The sequence below is a fragment of the Vombatus ursinus genome, unplaced genomic scaffold (genome assembly GCF_900497805.2).
Source record: "Vombatus ursinus unplaced genomic scaffold, bare-nosed wombat genome assembly UNPS02007284.1, whole genome shotgun sequence".
Taxonomy (NCBI): domain Eukaryota; kingdom Metazoa; phylum Chordata; class Mammalia; order Diprotodontia; family Vombatidae; genus Vombatus; species Vombatus ursinus.
Genome location: NW_020947062.1, coordinates 12,293,804 through 12,313,725, shown reverse-complemented (window position 1 = coordinate 12,313,725; position 19,922 = coordinate 12,293,804). Strand labels below are relative to the sequence as shown.

General features: G+C 35.4%; 1 protein-coding gene across 5 annotated transcripts in view; it reads left to right on the top strand.

Annotated features, from left to right (window-relative positions):
• The window catches only part of XRCC3 (X-ray repair cross complementing 3), a 55,191-nt gene that overhangs the window by 7,401 nt on the left and 27,868 nt on the right, over positions 1-19,922 (top strand). For 4 of the 5 annotated variants that reach the window (XM_027849015.1, XM_027849014.1, XM_027849016.1 and 1 more), the window contains 4 exons: positions 1,140-1,229; positions 5,594-5,684; positions 5,853-5,990; positions 14,761-14,973. In XM_027849015.1, coding sequence (XP_027704816.1) covers positions 5,630-5,684; positions 5,853-5,990; positions 14,761-14,973 — 406 coding nt within the window. In that variant the 5' untranslated portion in view covers positions 1,140-1,229; positions 5,594-5,629. The remainder of the gene's footprint in view (positions 1-1,139; positions 1,230-5,593; positions 5,685-5,852; positions 5,991-14,760; positions 14,974-19,922) is intronic. The other variant, XM_027849018.1, reaches the window with a different exon arrangement.

Genomic DNA, 19,922 nt, shown 5'->3' with positions numbered 1-19,922 from the left:
GTGTGTGTGTGTGTGTGTGTGTGTGTGTGTGTGTGTGTGTGTGTGTGTGTGTGTGTAGAGGTGTCGTATGACTTTTCACAGGCATGAAAGAGGAGATAATGTGGGAAGACCCCTGAGTAATGTAAGAAGAGGATGGGGGAAAAAAAGAGAGCTCTCAGCAAATGGCCTCAATTTTTTCAGTGAAATATGAAGCAGAATTTTCATGCCCTGTGGATTCTTTTTTAACCTTTATTCAACTTCTTTTTTCCACTGATTTGTATTTCGGAGAGTCCTCAGACTTTCTCAGGAGAAATGAAAGCAAACCATTAAAAGTCCTTTTTTCACATAATATAGTCTTTGCCAGATTAATTCTTCTTAGGTATGAGCCCCCCCCTCAAAGTCCTTCCAGGTTGGCAGGACCAGCCAGAGCTTTTGGGTCATTGGCATAACCTTTGAAAAATCAGGATCCTCATTATACCATGATGAAACAAAGCAGAATTTTAGTGCCTGCTCAAGAATTTTAATGAAGCAGCCAATTAGTATGATACATGTCCTTTGCCCTTTGTCAAACTAACAAGATAATAACTTCTAATGGCTTTCCATTGCCTTCAAGATAAAGTCCGACTGATGGCTTCCTAATAGAAACTCTTCATGCCAGTCAGGAAGGTTTCCTGAACATCATATGTACCTTGTCCTATTCTAAGGCAACTTCCATGCAGTTCTTACCTGAAATGCCCTTCCTTCTCCCCTCTATGTATCTAAAACCTACTTATCCTTCAAGGCCCAACTCAAGTCCCACCATCCACGAAACCTTTTCTGACCTTTGAAGAACTGTAATAGAGAAGAAAGAGTCGTCTTATTCTATCTGCTTAGCTCTGCAGAGCTACGAACAACTGAGTGGAGCCTACTGCTTAAGAAGAGTTCCTCATCCCCAGAAGTCTTCCAGTTGAATTTGGAAGGGCATTTTCCAGGAATATTTTAGAGGCAATTCCTGCTCAGATACAGATTCAACCTTTGAGATTTGTTTCATCTCTGAGATTTTATGATTCTGTGATTAAACTTTCTTGGCCTAGTCTATTATAATTGCTTTTGATGATTTTACTATAGAATTTTAACTTCCCTGAGCACCAGAAATAAACTTGACTTTACTGTCTTTACAGAGATTTCATGGAGACAGATTTAAGAAAAATTACTCTGGTGAATACAAAGAATGCATCAGTCAAGTGACCTTTCATGCAATTGGAAACTGAGTATGTCAATGATAGATAACATATTTTTCATTTGTTTTCTGGATATAGTAATTAACTTTATATTTGGTGTCATTCCATATGCAGTTATACTCCAAAGTAAGGGGATTATTTGCATTTTCTATATTTGATAATATTTTGTGTAAATTATCCACTGTTAAAGGTATACACTTTCCTCTGTTGCATTTCACTTGGTTGTCATCTTTTTTTTTAGCTATCTTATATGACCTTGTATGACAGACTTGCAGTTAATAAATATTAGAATTATTTTTATATTTGTTGCAAAACAGAACTGTTTTACTTTCATAATTTTAGAAGTTTTATTTCCCCCCTGCTTATTAGCATAAGTATGAATTTATTTGTCTAAGGTCCTATGAGCAGATTACCATCCCAAATGATGTTTTTAGATAATTGAAAATGACACTGTATTGAAATTTTAACTTCTTTCTTAAATCTGACAACCTTATTAAGCATAGGACCTTTGGTGGGATATATTTCTTCAGCTCAACAGTAAACACATCCTGTATGCAATTTTTATTTGATGTTAAGTTTAACCATAAAAAGGTTTTTTTTTTGCAATAATAATTTTTATTATAAACTTGTCAACTTAATATACCCAAATTTTAGATACACAAAAGCTATAAAATATTGTATGTGAAATTAACTTCCATAATTTATATATTTAACAAAGTTATAATGATTAGCTTTAACAAAGTAATATTGAACTCATCCTGTTTGTTCTTCTGCCCTCCCCCCACTTATTTACTGTGTAATTTCTAGATTTTGTCTAGTGTTATTATTATTTAGACTCCTAACATGAAAGTCCCTGAGATAATAGAAGTAACACTGAAGAAAATAAAAGAAAGGAGCTGAATGCAACCAAGAGTAGATGTCCATGCTGGAGGCAAAAAAGTTTCAAGCTTATTGAGAGATTTTAAGATTTTTCAAAGAAGGGGAAGGTGCTAAAAAAAATCAGAGATATTATTACTAGAAAAAGGTGACTGAGAGGACATCAGTAACTACAGACCCATATTCCAACTTCTCATCTTAACTAAATCTTTGTGATAAAAATTTTATTAACATATCTAAGGGTATCCTTGCTAAAAATAAGAAAAGAAAACAAGCAGGCTTTTAATAAATGATATTCTATAAGAAACCACATCTTTATAGCCACAATTGATTAAAAGGTCCAGAAAATACAAGATTCCACTGTTTGTTGTTGGTTGACTATTAAAAAAACATTTAATTCCATGGAAAAAATGTATCCTCAAGGATGCTTTTTTTTTCTTTTCTTTCTCTTTTGCCCCCTTCTTTCATCCATTCTGGAAGTATAGTGACCATTCATGATCTGATCCCAATATTGATTGGCATGGAAGTTTTTACCTACTCTGTTCTTCTGATCTTGGCTGGTTTGCCCTTCCTAAGTCAGCCTGGTGCCCCTCTACACCTGGGGTCTCACCATGTTAGTGCCAGATTTAGTGTGGTCAACTAAAAAACTTTAGCCCTACTGCAACTCAGAACTCCCAAATTAAAGAAATCCTCTCATCTCAGCCTCCCCCAGCAACAAGGACTACAGATATGAGCCACTATGCCTGACTAAGGGTGCTTTTTCTCCATAGTTTCTCCCATACCCATATTAAGATTATATAAGATTCCTTGATAGATGCTATAGCAAAAATTTTGCTTGTCAGCCTTTTGCTTATTAATAGCAAATCAAGAGTAAAACTGGACATCATGATTGACGTTGTTTGTCACTATCATGGAGGATATCTAGAACATAATCCAGATTAAAGAGGTATTCCCGATAGATGTTGAGGTCCTTCGGATTTTTCTGTTGACAATATGCAATATTGCAAAACCTCCTAAATGGGATCCCAAAATCCTTCAAAAGCATTTGTTCGTACAGACACACACACACACACACACACACACACACACACACACACACACCACCCAAAACACCAAAACAATAAATAATACTTTTTGTCCAGGTATTGATGGGCATTTGGATAAACAGCCATGTAGCAAGTCCATCAGTCCATGCTGAATATTTTGAATAGACATTGCAGATGAATAGTGAACTAAGCCATCATTTTATAGGCATAAGAGAGCAGATTGGATTGTATCTGCGAAATTAGTGCTGTCAGTGATCCCAAATTTTTATTCTTGAAAATAAAATCTATCTTTTTAATATAAATATACTCCTGTTATTGCTACATGGCTGTGAATCAGAAAAATCACTGAAAGAATCATCATTTATTTACTTATCTGTATATGTAGTTTCTGCAGATAGAATGTAAGCTCCTTGAGATCAGAGAACATTTTCATTTTTTGTCTTTGTATCCCTTAGTGTTTAGCATAGTTTCTGGCACATAGTAGATGCTTGATAAATGCTTGCTGAATCAAAATTGCAGATCACCCAAAGGTCATTGAAGAGGTGCATAGTAAGCAAAAGTAGATGGTAGCATATCACCAACAATGAATTGTGCTCATAGTCCATAAAATATCTCATTAAAGGGATATATCACTAAAATAGGAGGCTGGCAGAGTGGTAATTTAACAAATGAAGGAAAACACTTGGGGACCATCCACATACGATTTATTGTCCCTGTAATGTCAAGACACTTAGCACCCCAGCACATTGGATAGATTCCCCATAGAGGACTTATAGAAAGATATGATTAAGTGTAACATAGGATAAGAAATCATGGATGAGTTGTGCTTTACATCATTAGAAGGATTGCCCACAGATCCACCAAAAGCATTACAATGATTACACATGTAGTTATAATCACTCTAAAGTATTTTGATTCTACTTTTTCCATTCTGTATCATTTCATACATTTTTCCATTTTTTTTATCTTAAACTGTCGTCAACAAACACACACATTCCCATGTACAGAGAGAAACAAAAGAGAATTGTATGTGAATCCATGAATTTGTTACATATGATTTGTTGAGTATTTATTAAATTCATCACAGAAATTACAAAATTGCTTTGTTAATTCTTCTTAACTTATTTTCTTATGTCCTTTTTTTTCTTTTCCCTCTGTCACCTCCCACTTTCCCCCTGTCCCCAAACAGAAATCCTCTCTTACAACAAATAACAATAATCAAGCAAAATAAATGAACATGTTGGTCATGTCCAAAGATGTCTGTATTTCTTTATAGTCTTAATATTTATCATTTCTTATTATAATAACATTCTATTATGTTAATATACCAGAATTTATTCAACCATTCCCTGATCATTCGACATTTAAGTTATTTCTAGTTTTTTGCTATTCCTGTATAGATAATGCTTCCAACAGTATTTTTATACAAATGAATCTCTTAAAAAATTTATCAAGGAAATCCTTATGGTATGATCTCAATAATTGTGTCATTAGTTCAACAGGTATGAATAACTGTAACTTATCATCTAATGCCATATTACTTTATAAAGGGATGGTTACCAATTCATAGCTTCGTCCAACTTGTATACCTATTTTTTTCTTAGCCCAATAGCATTGAATTTTATTATTTTTAACTATCATTGCAAATTTAATGGATAGAAGGTAGGTTGGTTGTTTTAACTCTCAGTTCTCTAATTTGTAAGTAGTTTTAGCAGTTTCTTAGGAGGTTAATTATAATTAATATTTTATCTTTTGAAAGTTCTTTTTGACATGCTTTTTATATTTATATTTAGGGGATAAATTTTATAAATCTGTATCAGTGCCTCATAGATCATGGATATAAAACATCTATTAGAAGTGCTTATCAAAAAGACTTCTTACCTAATCTGTGTTTTGTTTCCTTTTTTATTCTTGATGGATTGCTTTTTATTATACAAAAGCTCTACATTTTTACACAGTAAGATTTATGTATTTGTGTTAGTTCTCAACATACCTCAGACAGGAGAAGATTAAGTGATGGGAGAAAATTGTGGCCATATTGCTGTCAAAAAAAGATGATTGGGAGAACAAGAATAATACCAAGTCATATGTCTACTTTTCATCGCTATAAAATCTTTATAATAATTATCTATACTTATCTTTGTGGCTTTCCTGACTCCAGGCTGAGAGAGAGAGAGGGTTCCCAAACAACAGCCAAAAAAAAAGTTAGTGAGAAAGGGGACAGAAAGAATGTCAGGAGGAGTCACATCCAGGACAGTTTTGAAGGTTATGTTCAAAACTTATTACATACTTAAAAAGGAATGGAAGTTCTACATAATAGATGTGTAAATTACCTACAGTCTTTTTATTTTACAGTGTATATGGAAATGCTCATTTTATGTGGTTTTTGTTAAATGAAAAATAGTTCAAAAGAAAAAAGTTCCTTGAATCAGTTTTTTTTGCCTTATGTTTCAATGTTTCTTTTATTCATAGGAGACTACTCAAATCTGTAGTATAGACATTTAAGAAATGGATTGGGACCAACTAGAATTGAATCCTAGAGTTATTGCTGCTGTGAAGAAAGGTAATTTTAGGTGCATTATAAGTGTAAAAAGACATTTTTAACAATTGGTGTAAGAACAAGTTTGTATTCCAATTGCCTTTTTAAATTACTAATTAAAATCTGCAAAAATAATTTTTGTTCTGACAATTGTTTTGATTCTCCTTGCTGTATTTGTGCTTCTTGTTTCAGCCAAACTAAAATCAATAAAGGAAGTTTTGCACCTTTCTGGACCAGATTTGCAGAGACTAACAAAACTGTCCAGCATTGATGTCCAGCATTTATTGAAAACAGTCTCTTTAGCCCTAAGGAACAACTGTGTTCTGACAGGTAACAACAGAATGACAAAACTTTGCTTGGCACCTTTTTTTTTTTTTTTTTTTGAGGAGATAAATTGCGTAAAAGTTGATTAATACCAGTTTGAATCCTGGGATGGCCACTGACACAGAAGTTTTTGATCAAGGTCATTCTGTCATAAATAAGGTAGAGTCTTCCTTCGTGTTTCAAAATCTGTATAATTGTCATGTATCAGAGGAAAAGAGTGTTGATGTTAATGCTGAGGCTGGTAGGTAGTATAGTAGGTAGAAGACTGGACCTGGAGTCAGTAAGAACTGAGTTCAAATCAAGCTCAGGACACTCATAGTTCTATGACCTTGGGCGAATAACTTATTTTCTGGCTGCCTCAATTTCTTTGTCTATAAAATGGGGATGATAGCAACTACTTTCCAGGGTTGTTGTGAGGATAAAATCAGATAATAATTTTAAAGCATTTGCAAACCTTAAAGCACTATACATGATGCTATTGTCAATGTCATTTACTTTTTTTTTTTTAATTTTAGTTTAATTCTTTTTGGTTACATTTTAAGTTCCAAACTGTCTCCCATCCTCCCTCCCTAAAGGGAGGGCACTAGAGAAGGCCACTCTTCAACTCAGATGCATACACACACACACACACACACTCACTTGTGCTATCCTTGTGCTATCCTTGTGCTATCAGTTCTTTCTCTGGAGATGGATAGCATCTTTCTTCATAGGTCCTTTGTAGTTGATTTGAGTATTTATAATATTCAGAATAACTTAGTGGTTCACAGTTATTCTTTGAACAGTATTGCTGTTACTGTATATAACATTCTCTTGCTTCTGCTCATTTCAGTCTTCATTATTTCACAATAATGTTTTTATAAAATCAACTAGCTCATCATTTCTTATAGCACAGTAGTATTTTATCACAGTCATATACCACAGCTTGTTTAGCCATTCCCCAATTGATGGGCATCCTCTCAATTTCCAGTTCTTTCCCACTACAAAAAAAGCTGCTATAAATATTTTAGAACATACAGCTTCTTTTCCTTATTTTCTGATCACCTTGAGAAACAGACCTAATAGTGGTATTGTTGGGTGAAAGAGTATACACAGATTTATAACACTTTGGGTATAATTACAGATTGCTCTCCAGAATGGTTAGGTCAGTTCATGGCTTTACCAACAGTGTATTGGTGTCCCAGTTTTTCCATATCCCCTCCAACATTTGTCATTTTCCCTTTCTGTCATTTTAACCAAACTGGTAGGTGTGAGATGACATCTCAAAGTTAAGTTCTCTATGTATTTGAGATATGAGACCTTTATCTGAGAAACTGTCTATAAAAATTTTCCCTCCATATTCTGCTTTCCTTCTAATCTTGGCTACATTGGTTTTATTTGTGTAAAAACTTTTAAATTTAATGTAATTAAAATTATCCATTTTACATCTCACAAAGCTCTCTATCTCTTGTTTATTCATAATTTCTTCTCTTCATAAGTCTAATAGGTAATATGTTCCATGTTCTTCTAATTTACTTGTAATGTCTCCATTTATATCTAGATCATGTATCCATTTAGACTTTTTCTTGGTAAATGGTGTAAGATATTGGTCTATACCCAATTTCTACCAGACTGCTTTCCAGTTTTCTCAACATTCTTTTTTTTTTTTTTTTTTTACCAAATAGTGATCCCATCCCAAAAGCTTAACTCTTTACACTTGTCAAATACAAGGTTACTATAACCATTTACTACTGTATATTGTATGTCTACTCTGTTCCACTGATCCACTTTTCTTTTTCTTAGCCAGTACAAAATAGTTTTGATAATTATATTGTTTAAGATCTGGGTACTGCTAAACTTCCTTCACATTTTTTTTTCATTAATTCCTTTGATGTTCTTTTTTTTTTTTTAAGGCAGTTGGGGTTAAGTGACTTGCCCAGGTTCACACAGCTAGTAAATGTCGAGTGTTTGGTCTGAGACTAAATTTGAACTCAGGTCCTCCTGACTTCAGGGCCAGTGCTCTATCCACTACGCCACCTAGCTGCCCCTATTCCTTTGATGTTCTTGACCTTTGTTCTTCCAAATGAGTTGTTATTTTTTTTCTAGCTTGATAAAATAGTTTTTTGGTAACTTAATTAGAATGGCATTGAATAAATAGATTAGGTAGAATTGTCATTTTTATTATATTGACTCTGCTCACCAATCAAAAATTAATATTTCTCCAATTATTTAAATCTGACTTTATTTGTATAAAAAGTGTTTTGCAATTATGTTCATGTAGTTCCTGGGTTTGTCTTGGCAGGTATACTCCCAAGTATTTTATGCTGTCTACAGTTATTTTAAATAGGGTATTTCTTACTATCTCTTCTTTCAGGGTTTTGTTGGTAATATATAGAAATGCTGATGATTTATGTGAATTTATTTTATATATGGCTACTTTGGTAAAAATTGTTGTTTCAATTGGCTTTTTAATTGAATCTCTAGGATTTTCGAAATATATCATCCATATCGTCTGTGAAAAGATAGTTTCATTACCTCGTTGCCCGTTCTGATTGCTTCAATTTCCCTTTCTTCTCTTATTGCTATTGCTAGCATTCCTAATATAAGATTGAATAATGTTGGTGATAATGGGCGTTTTTGTTTCACTCCTGATCTTATTGGGAAGGCTTCTAGCTTATCCCTATTACAGATATTACTTGGTGATCGTTTTAAGGAAAAATCCATTTATACCTATTCTTTCAAGTGTTTTTAATAGGAATGAGTATTTAATTTTGTCAAAAACTTTTTCTGCATTTGTTGATATAATTACATGATTGTTGTTACTTATATTATTGATATAATCAATTATGTTAATAGTTTTTCTTTTCATCCCTGTATTCCTGGTACAATCTTTGTGATATATGGTAATATGTTGTTGTAGTCTCCTAGTAGTATTTTATTTAGGGTTTTTGCAATGATATTCATCAGTGAAATTGGTCTGTGATTTTCTTTCTCTGTTTTTGCTCTTCCAGGTTTAGGTATCAATACCATATTTATTTCATAAAAGGAATTTAGTAGGACTCCTTCTTTGCCTATTATTCTAAGTGATTTATTTAATATTGGAATTATTTGATCTTTAAATGTTTGGCAGAATTTGTGAATTCATCTGGTTCTGATGCTTTTTTCTTAGGAAGCTCATTTATGATCTGTTCGATTTCATTCTAAAATAGATTTATTTAGATATTATATTTCTTTTTCTGTTGATCTGGGCAGTTTATATTTTTGTGAATGTTCATCCATTTCACTTAGATTGTTAAATTTTTTGGCATATAATTGGGCAAAATAACTCCTAATAATTGCTTTAATTTAATCTTCATTAGTGGTATATTCACCTTTTTCATTTTTGGTAAGTGATTTGATTTTCTTCTCTCTTTTTTAGTTATATTAACCAATGGTGTATCTATTTTATTTTTTATTTTTCATAAAGCAAACCATTAGTTTTATTTATTAATTCAGTGGCTTTTTTATATTAAATTTTATTAATCTCATCTTTAATTTTTAGGTTTTCCAATTTGACATTTAATTGGGCATTTTTTATTTGTTCTTTTTCTAGTTTTTTTAATTGCATATCCAATTCATTGGTTACTCTTTCTCTATTTTATTGATGTAAGCATTTAGAGATATAAATTTTCCCCTTAGTACTGCTTTGGCTGCATCCCATAGATTTTGGTATATTGTCCCATTATGATTATTTTCTTTAATAAAATTATTTACTGCATCTATGACTTGTTCTGTAACCCATTCATTCTTTACAATTAGGTTATTTAGTCTCTAGTTAATTTTTAATCAGTGTTTTCATAGTCTCTTATTAAATATGATTTTAATTGCATTATGACCTGAAAAGGATGCATTTAATATTTCTGCTTTTTTGCATTCAACTATAGAGTTTTTGTGCTCTAATATGTAGTCATTTTTTCTAAAGGTATTATGTATCCCTGAGAAAAAGGTATATTCTTTTCTATTCCCATTCAGTTCTTTCCAGATATCTATCATAGCTAGCTGGTCTAAGATTCTATTCATCTCTTTGACTTCTTTCTTATTTATTTTTTGGTTAGATTTGTCTAGATCTGAGAGGGGAAGGTTGAAGTCCCCTGCTATTATAGTTTTGCTATCTATTTCCACCTGTAATTCATTTAACTTTTCCTTTAAAAATTTGAATACTATGTAGCATTTGGTGCATATAAGTTTAGTATTGATATTACTTCATTATCTATGGTACCTTTATCGTAATGTAGTTTCCCTGTTTATCTCTTTTAATTAAATGTTTCAGCTTTAACTTTGTATGAGATCATGATTGTTACCCCTTCTATTTTTGCATCAGCTGAAGCATAATAAATTCTACTCCTGCCGTTTATTTTTACTGTATGTGTGTCTCTCACTTTAAAATGTCTTTCTTGTAAACAACATATTGTCAGGTTCTGGTTTTTAATCCATTCTGCTATCCATTTCGATTTTACAGGTGAGTTCATCCCATTCACATTTAAAGTTATAATTACTAGTTATATATTTCCTTCCATCCTACTTTTCCTCACTGTTTATCCTTCTCTCTTCTTTTTACCCACCCCTTCTCAGACATTTAATTTACTTCTAGTCACTGTCTCCCTAATTTAAACCCCTTCTAAGAATCCCTCTCTTGTCCTATCCCCTTGCCCTCCTATTTCTTGATCTGCACACCCTTCTATGAGTCCCTGCCTGGGGCAGCTAGGTGGCACAGTGGATAGAACACCAACCCTGAAGTCAGGAGGACCTGAGTTCAAATGCGGCCTCAGACGAAACACTTGACACTTACTAGCTGTGTGACCCTGGGCAAGTCACTTAACTCCAATTGCTTTTAAAAAAAATAAGAGTCCCTCCCTAGAATCCTTTCTGTCATTGTTATTAGAACTGTAACTATGATAATGACGACTACTACTATTACATCAGACTCCTATCTGCCAGAAACAATTTTATTTAGTTTGTCATTATCTATATTCATGTGATTTCCAGCTTGTAGAGAGATATGTCCTAGATGGCATAGTCCCCCGTCCTCTGATATGACTCTCTGCTCCAAGACAATATCAAGTAACATTTATAAGAATCTTGAACTAGGAAAAGATATCTTAAAATACAATCTGGGTTAATTCTCCAGAACATTAAGTAACCAAGTCTCTATCATTCCTCCTGCACCATTTCCTTCACTCCAAGACTTAAACTAAGGTATCTCCTCCCTTCCATTGACATCTTAATCCTTCCTCGGTGGGGAAGAATGGGTGCTAACAAACCAATCACTTAACCCGAGCAAGTAAAGAGGAGATTGCCCTTAGTTGAGTCAGTAACCAAATCACTTCTGGAATGGGAAAATGAAATGATATAAGCAAGATCAGAGTTATTCTTCATAAAGGGTTTGGTACCACTCTTAATCTGTTTCCCTAAGAAAAGTTGATTTTTTTTCCCCTCCAAGGGACATTTCCAAGCATTTGGGAAACAGCTTTAGAGAAAAATATTATTTCCTAATATTTTCACTTTTACTGAAACCAAAAAGTTAGTTGTCATTTTTTTAAATAGCTGTTTCCACAGAATAACATTGTTATGTTTATTTATCAGAACAAACTAAGGTTCAGAGAGCTGATTCATAAATGCAATTCAGACTCTTGCCTATATGCCACTTCCATATTTTGTTAAATTAATCAGACTAGCTTTATAGTCATTTCTTCCCTACATTCAAAATCTTAAGGTTTAATTTAGCAAGTATTGCCTGACACAGTGGAGTAAGTGTAGCCTAAGGAGGCGTCCCTAAGGAGGGGTGAACCAGCCAGGTCAGAAATGGGGCAGTGGGACTGTGCCCATGACCGCTACACTTGCAGCCTGGGCAAGATAGGAAGATCCTTTCTCAACTGCAACAAGAAAACACTGAAAAATCAATTCAGCAAATACTTTTGGGTGCTGCCACGTGCAGGACCCTGTGTCTGGCATTGTTGGAGATACAAAGATGAATGAGACACATTTTCTACTCTCAAGGAACTTACAATCTATTTGAGAAAGAAGCTATACACAAATAACTATGGTCCAAAATAGCTCTGTACCTCTCTTGCCATGTTTTCACATTTGTGTTAGTTCAGAGGAAAGAAAGATCACTTCTGACTTGGGGAGTCAAGTAGGCTAATCAAGAAAAAGGTATATGAGCTGGACTTTGAAGGATTGATAGGAGTCAGAGAGGCAGCCCTGATAGGAAAGAACCTTCTCAGCACATCATGAGGAAAGAAATGGAGACATTAAATTCTGAAATGTGTATAGGATCTTGGGGCATGTCTCTTAAAATGATTCACTTATTAATAGGAGGCACTGTTCTTCATCTGCAAAGACAGCATTACCATAGGCCATGCATCATCAACCTGGATTCTCCCTGTCATCGGATTTGTGTACAGTGTGATTGTGAGTGAGGTTCCCCTGCTCCCTACCTCATACCTGCTGTTACATTTCTCAGTGAGGTCCTATAACATTCCTAATGAGATGGCAGGGAAGGCATGGGTATTCAGAGTCTGACAGAGACAACTGTAGCACCTTCTGGAACAGCAGACTACCAGCAGGAGAAGTGTGAGTGTGAGAAATGTGTGAGAATGGTGTGGATCAGTGGCAGAGAAAAGAAAATAAGGAATAGAATAGAAAAGAGACACCTCTTCTGTGCGGAAAAGAAAGGTTGAAGAACAGTGGCATGAGGAAAGAAGCCAAATGTACAAAGAGAAACCCAGGGGCTTTTTGTAAAGTGGACAGTGTTGTGATCTGTGCAGGTATCATTCTGGTCTTGCATGGAATAAATATAAGACTAAGGTTGGTCCAAGTGGCCTGGTCTTTCAGGCTCCAAACCACTTAGTATGGTGCTTGATACATCATAGGCATTATCCAAAGGCTTATTCTTTTCCCTTCTCCTCGACCACATGGTTCCCCAGAGCATTCAGAGATTGTGATATTAATAATGTTACTATCTTTTATATTTTCATAACCATTTATAATTTTCAGAGTGCTTTCACATCTATTTGCTGAGAAGCAGCCTGGGGTAGTGAAGGGAGCAGCAGTCTTAAAGTCAGAAGACCTGAGTTCAAGTTCTGATTTTTACACTAATCAAATCACTTACCTTTCTTTGCCTCAGTTTTTTCATCTGTAAAATAGGAATAATAACATTCCTATTACCTTCCTTGTTTTGTAAACCCTAAAACACTTAAGTATTATGAATTGTTATTGTTATTATTTTTATTTGAGCCTCTCATATTGTTTATTATTTATTATTCTTATGTGAATCTCCTATTTGAACCAGGTAAGGCATAAAGGGAATGTTTACCCCCATTTCTTGGATGAGGGATCTGAGATTGAGAAAGGGGAAGTGAGCCTCTTCTAGTGTAAATCCAGAAGGCCCCACAGTTGTGCCAGTGAAGACTTTGTTTTCACAAAACTCTTGCCAAACACCCACCCACCTCTATATGCAGATGATTAAAATAGATTAAAAATAGAATTAACCACATGATACAGTTAGGTAGGATATGTATTGAATTAATGCCTTTCCTACCTTGGCCTTTTCATTATAACAGACAGAAGTTTTAGGTCTATTCTGTTTCAAGGTTAGTTATGTAAATTCCAAGGAGGGTCTCAGCTCCTGATGGTGTTCTAACTGAATTAGTACCAAGCTATGTACAGAAGCAGCTTTCCTTTGTGCTAAACAAAACATATTGTATCCTTCCTCTGACTTTATTTAGCATTTTGTTTGCACCTCTCTGATTTGTTTATATATTAGTTTGTATTATAGTTACTTGTACATGGGCCATAAGCCTGCATCATATCCCAGCACATAATAAGCATTTAAAATAATAGTGATTGGCTTTTAAATAGCACCTTGTAATTTGCAAAGTACTTTATACACATTATCTCATTTAATCCCCACAATTTTGTGAGACAGAGAGTATTGTTATATCCATTTTACAGGTGAGGAGTTTGAGACTTAATATAGTGGCTTGCTCAAGATCATATACCTAATAAGTGGAAGAACTAAGACTCTATGTCATTTGATTTTTCTCTTGTGTTCTTTCCATTATACTGTGCTATGCTGCTTTAAAAGGTTTGCTGAATTGAATGGAAATTTTATAATGGTCTCTCATGGGACAGTTTTTCTCATATTTAATATTGTGCAAATATGGAAAATATTACCATAGGGTGTGCTTTATGCATAAGATGCTAATATTGACATTGAGCCCTACTAATAGGTCAAAAATAGTTCAAAAAATAGGTCACCCCTGCCAAATAAAACATTATTTCAAAGTCATGGAACTAAGTATAAAGGGCAGCTAGGTGGTGCAGTGAATAGAGTACCAGACCAAGAGTTAGGAAGACTCATCTTCCTGAGTTCAAATACGGCCTCAGACATATACTAGCTGTGTGACCCTGGGCAAGTCACTTCACCCTGTTTGCCTCAGTTTCCTCATCTATAAAATGAACTGGAGAAGGAAATGACAAACCACTCCAGTATCTTTGCCAAGCAAACCCCAAATGGGGTCACAAAGAGTCGGACACGACTGAACCATAACAAACTTAAGTATAAAAAAAGTTAGCCAATCAATAATCTTTACTAGCTTGCTTTTCTCCTAGGAGTTATATTGGTAACTAGATAAACCAAATAAACCTTTGGTATGACAAGCATCTATGATGCTTTGTAAAACTTGGACATTGATTTGTTGATTCTTAATGAAAAACTGTTTGATGGTGTTTCATTTTGTTTCTTTTTTAAATCCTTAAGCACTTCACATATATCAACAGAAAGAGGAATTCCCAGCCCAGCATAAGAAACTCAGCTTTGGTTGCTCAATACTTAACAGACTTTTAAGAGGCGGTCTCCCCCTGGTGGGAATCACAGAACTTGCTGGGCAGAGTTCGGCTGGGAAGACTCAGATTGGCCTGCAGCTCTCCCTCTGTGTGCAGTACCCTTACGAGTATGGAGGACTAGAGTCAGGTAAGCAGAGGACAACTATCTAACCGTGTGTTTCCTTACTTCCTCTGTAGAGTTGGAGGCTTCCAAAGTTAGCATGTAAATAAAGAATAAGTCCCTTGAAATGAGCCCCCAATAAAGTAGTAGAGGCCTCCATTAGGATTTCCCCAAGAGCTGGGGAAAGCAGGCATATGAACTTGGCCACAACCTATTTACGTGAAAAACTGCAGGTGGCTGGTGCATTATTGTCATTATACCTAAAAGGGCCACCAACAGTGGATTCTGTGTAGAGGATCTGTGGAAGAATGTGATCCAGTATTACAAAGACAGAGGAGGAATGGATGGACAGCAGCCTTGTACCAGTGGGAAGAACATTACAGATTCCATGAAGTGTCAAAGTCTCAAACTCATAATATTAATAGTATGTAATAGCAATGTAACACATTTCTATAGCACTTTAAGGTTTATGAAGTACTTTTATAACAGTAATCCTGTGGAGTAGGCTGTGTAAATGTATACTCTTATCTTTAAAATGAGCAAACCAGAGTTTACCCAAAGGATGTCACTCGGCCAAGGGCACTGCTGGTTATTGGCAGAACTGGGTTTCAAATTGAGGCCATGATTCTAGATCCAAGTTCTTTACAAAAGTTTTACTTTCATTGCCTTTTGTTGTTGTTGTTGTTGAGATGTTTGACTCCTCATGACCCCATCTGGGGTTTTCTTGGCAAATGTACTGGAGTGGTTTGCCATTTCCTTCTCCAGTTCATTTTACAGATGAGGAAACTGAGGCAAACAGGGTTAAGTGACTTGCCCAGGGTCACTCAGCTAGGAAGTGTCTGGGGCCAGATTTGAAGATGAATCTTCCTGATTCCAAGCCTGGCGCTCTGTCTGCTCTGCCACCTAGCTGCCCTCACTGCCTTTATGGGTGTCTTTTTGATCTTTCCCATTTTTATTCTCACTTTTCCTATTGCTACTGTACTAAATGCTGTGTCCCATGACAATTCTGTTCAGTTCATCCTTCATGCAACACTGAATGCTGCCACCTCTTCCTCTCTGATATGCTCTATTTCCTAGGTTTTCTTGACACTAGACTCTCTTAGTCTAGTGTCTTCTAGTCTATTCTACTTTTACCTTTCAGACTATTCTCTCTCCTTTTTCCTCTGCCTTTACGTGTCAGTGTTTCCCAGATTTCTGTCTTTAGCTCTCTTCCTTCCAAACTCCTTACCTGGGCGACCATTATGGCTTCAACTATCACTACTCTGCCAATGGCTCCTAAGCCTCTATCTTCAGTGCTGACCTCTCCCTCAAGTTCAGGTCTTACATATCCAGCTGCCCAAAAGATATTGGCAACTATAGTCCCATTAGCACCTCAAATTTATCATATCTCAAATAAATTCACCTTTCCCTCACAACCACTTTTACGGGGACAGCTAGGTGGATAGAACACCGACGCTGAAGTCAGGAGGACCTGAGTTCAGATCCGGCCTCAGACCAAACACTTGACACATACTAGCTCTGTGACCCTGGTCAAGTCACTTAACCCCAATTGCCTAAAAAAACAAAACAAAACAAAACACTTTTACTTGCAAACCTCCCTGTTTCTTTTCACACCATCATTTTTCTAGTCACCCCTTCTTGTAACCTAGATTGGTCTCTAATTCTTTCCTCTTATTCATCTCTCATATGAGTCCACATTTTGCCATGTCCTGTCATTTCAACCTCTGTAATTTCTCTTTTATCTGTTTACCTATTTTTCACTCCAATAACCTCTAATTCAGGCCCTCATAACCTCTCACCTGGCTTCATGTAATATCCTCCAAACTTTATTTCTTATCTAAACCCTCCCTCTTTCAATTTGTCCTGCTCATGCACCCAGATTAATCTTACTAGTGGAAAATGTGACCACATCACTTTTGTGCTTTCCAAACCTTCACTGTTTTCCCATCGTCTAGTTCAGCCTCCTTAGCTTGCCATTCGAGGCCCTCCATCCTTTAAAGCCCATCGTGCCTTTTTAGCTTTATCTCGCATTATATATGTGCCTTTATATTTCAAGAAAAAAATCCTTCTAACGTATATACATACTCAAGTGAAACAAATTCTCATACTAGTCACGTCCAAAAATGTATGTCTTATTCTGCATATTGAGTCCATCACCTCTCAGGAAATGTGTAGCATACTTTGTGATGAGATATACAAATTTAGAGACATCTCCACTCTAAATGTACATATGGACTATTTGTGCCCAACCTGTGGTAGAGCCTTCTGGGCTCATATTGGTACCTTGACCCCAACATGGTGATGTCATTTTTGGTCCTCTTCAAGAATAGAGGACAACCACCGGCATACTTTAGCCCCAGTACTTTGGAATCGTGGTTGATCATTATATTGATCAAAGTTCTTAACTCTTTTAAAGTTGTTTTTCATTCCAGCATTATGGTTATCATATAGATTGTTCTCTTCACTATGTGTCAGTTCATATAAGGCATCCTAGGTTCCTCTGAAATTGTTCATTTCATAATTTCTTTTGGTACAATAATATTGTGTTACATTCACATATCATAATTTGTTCAGCCATTTCCCTGTTGATGGATATTCCCTTATTTTCTAGTTCCTTGCCACTTCCAAAAGAGCTACTATAAATTTTTAAAAACATAACTTCTAATGTATTTTTATACTCAATTTAAGTACTATCTTCAATTCTCTAAAGTCCTATTATGACATTTCATTATGACATGAAAATGACCCTGAGGTCCCCAAGGCATTGCCAAAAGTGCAGAATCTCTGGTAAGCTGGAAAAATCTTCAGGTAAAAGCCCAGCAATGGACTTTTGTGTCTGTTGTCTGTGGATCACTTTGCTAAGTCTGAAGTGTCTTATTTCTAGGGGATGGATTTTTTGGCTACAGCAATTTATCAACATAGAGAAGAGTACCCTAACCAATGCAATTATGGATCCTCAATGAATTAAAGTAAGCGTATATGTCTTAATTGTCCTTTACTGTATTATAAGATACTTAAAGGTAGAGATTATGCTTTATCTGTCCTCTTCCCCCCAGATCCTACATATAACAAGTGTTCAGGAAATGTTTAAATTTAATTCTAAAGATGTGGATGTCAGGTGTTTATTGCATTGATTTCAAAGGTAACCCATTTCAGATAGGGTGGGCTGTTGTTTGACTGTCCACAAGTACTTAAAGTTTAGCGTAAATCTTTAATGAGGTCTTTTTTGGAAATTAGAGTAATGAGCTGTTACTGTCCCGATGTATAGTATGTAAGTGTTCAATTCATAAGCCTAATGAGCAGGTAAATTATTATCAGAATGTATAATACTTTGACTTTGATGTCAGAATGTATAAATACTAGCTGATGTGTGCTGAAATTAGCATGCAAACAATATTGTCAGAAGATCACAAGGAATTGTCATTAATTCAAAATGAAATGATTAGCTTTTGGGGTAAGAAGCACATAATTTCATAAAAATTATTTTGATTCTAAGTATCTTTTGCATATATATGAGTACAGTAGAGAAGAGGGTAATGTGTTTAAACAGTTACAGAAAAACTTTGCAAATTAGCAGATTTATCTCATAAAATCATAGAATCTTGGAGTTGGAAGGGATTTTAGACGTCATCTAGCCCAATTTGTCCCTGAATAGAATCCTCTCTAAAACATTTCCAAAAATAGTTATCTAACCTTAATGCAAACACCTAGAATGATAGGGCTTCTTACAACAGCCTTTTTCACTTTTGGATAGCTCTATTGGGAAGTTTTTCATTAATTAATCCTAAATCAACTGCCACCCATTACTCCGAGTTTTATATTCTGGGATCAACCAGAACAAGTCTGATCCCTCTTCCCCATGACAGCCATTCAGCTGTTTATTAACCTCTAAGCCTTCTCTTCTCCATGCTAAATAGCCCCAATACCTTCCTCGGATACCTGAATGGCATTGTCTCTAGTCTCCTCACCATCCTTGGAAACAGCACTGTAAAACTAATAAGAGTCAGGAAATGTGGGTTCTAGTTCTGGATGTAGTAATAAGTGATTCTGTCATCCAGAGTAAGTCACTTCCTGTCTAGACCTCAGATTTTTATCCATAAACTGAAGGGATTGTACTAAAACAGGCTTGCACAACCTGTGGCCCACCAAAGGATTTCGGGAACCCTCTACGTTTTTCGCGGAATCCTTTGGCGGGCTGTAGGTTGAGCAGGCCTGGACTGAAAGAAGTCCGAATCAGGTCAATGCAGTCTGGACGCCAGTGGATTGATGATGCCTTCTCAGTAATAAAGTGGGAGACCTTAGGTTCTGAACAAGGCACCTGCTGCCAGTCATGATCAGCGTGTTCTTCCTGAACTTTTTCCCCAGAGAACCATTTTTGGAGTGGGGAGTGGGAAGAGTAATGGGAAATGACAGCAATGTGGGGGGGCAATTAACAGTAAAACATTAGATAAAGAGTTTGGGTGGATGACCTAAGTGTCTTCTATATCTTAGATCTTGTGAAATTTTAAGCACGATTGCTTTCCTTATAAGTGGTGTCTGTGTGTTGTGGCACTCTGGCCTTTTAAAAGGGATCCAAGCTCTTTGGCAACAGGGAACACAGAAAGTATCCTGTGTTGACCTGCATTTTATAATTCTTGATTATATTGAATGTCTATAATTTATGATATTGAAAACAAGAAAATTGACAATATACCTAAGTGTTTAAATTTTTTAAAATTAGATTGTGACTATATGTAAGTCACTTAACCTCTCTGAGCATCAGTTTTCCTATCTGCAAAATGAGGACAATAATATTTGTACCATCTACATCATAAAACTATTGTAAGAAAAGTGCTTCATAAACCTTAAAGTGGAATAGAAATATGAGTTGTAATCATTACTAAGGCTACACAAATAACTCAAAAGGAGATATTGAAACAGATTTGGAGCTATGAGTTGAAATAGCCCCTTTTATTCTGTATAACTGACATTTCTGT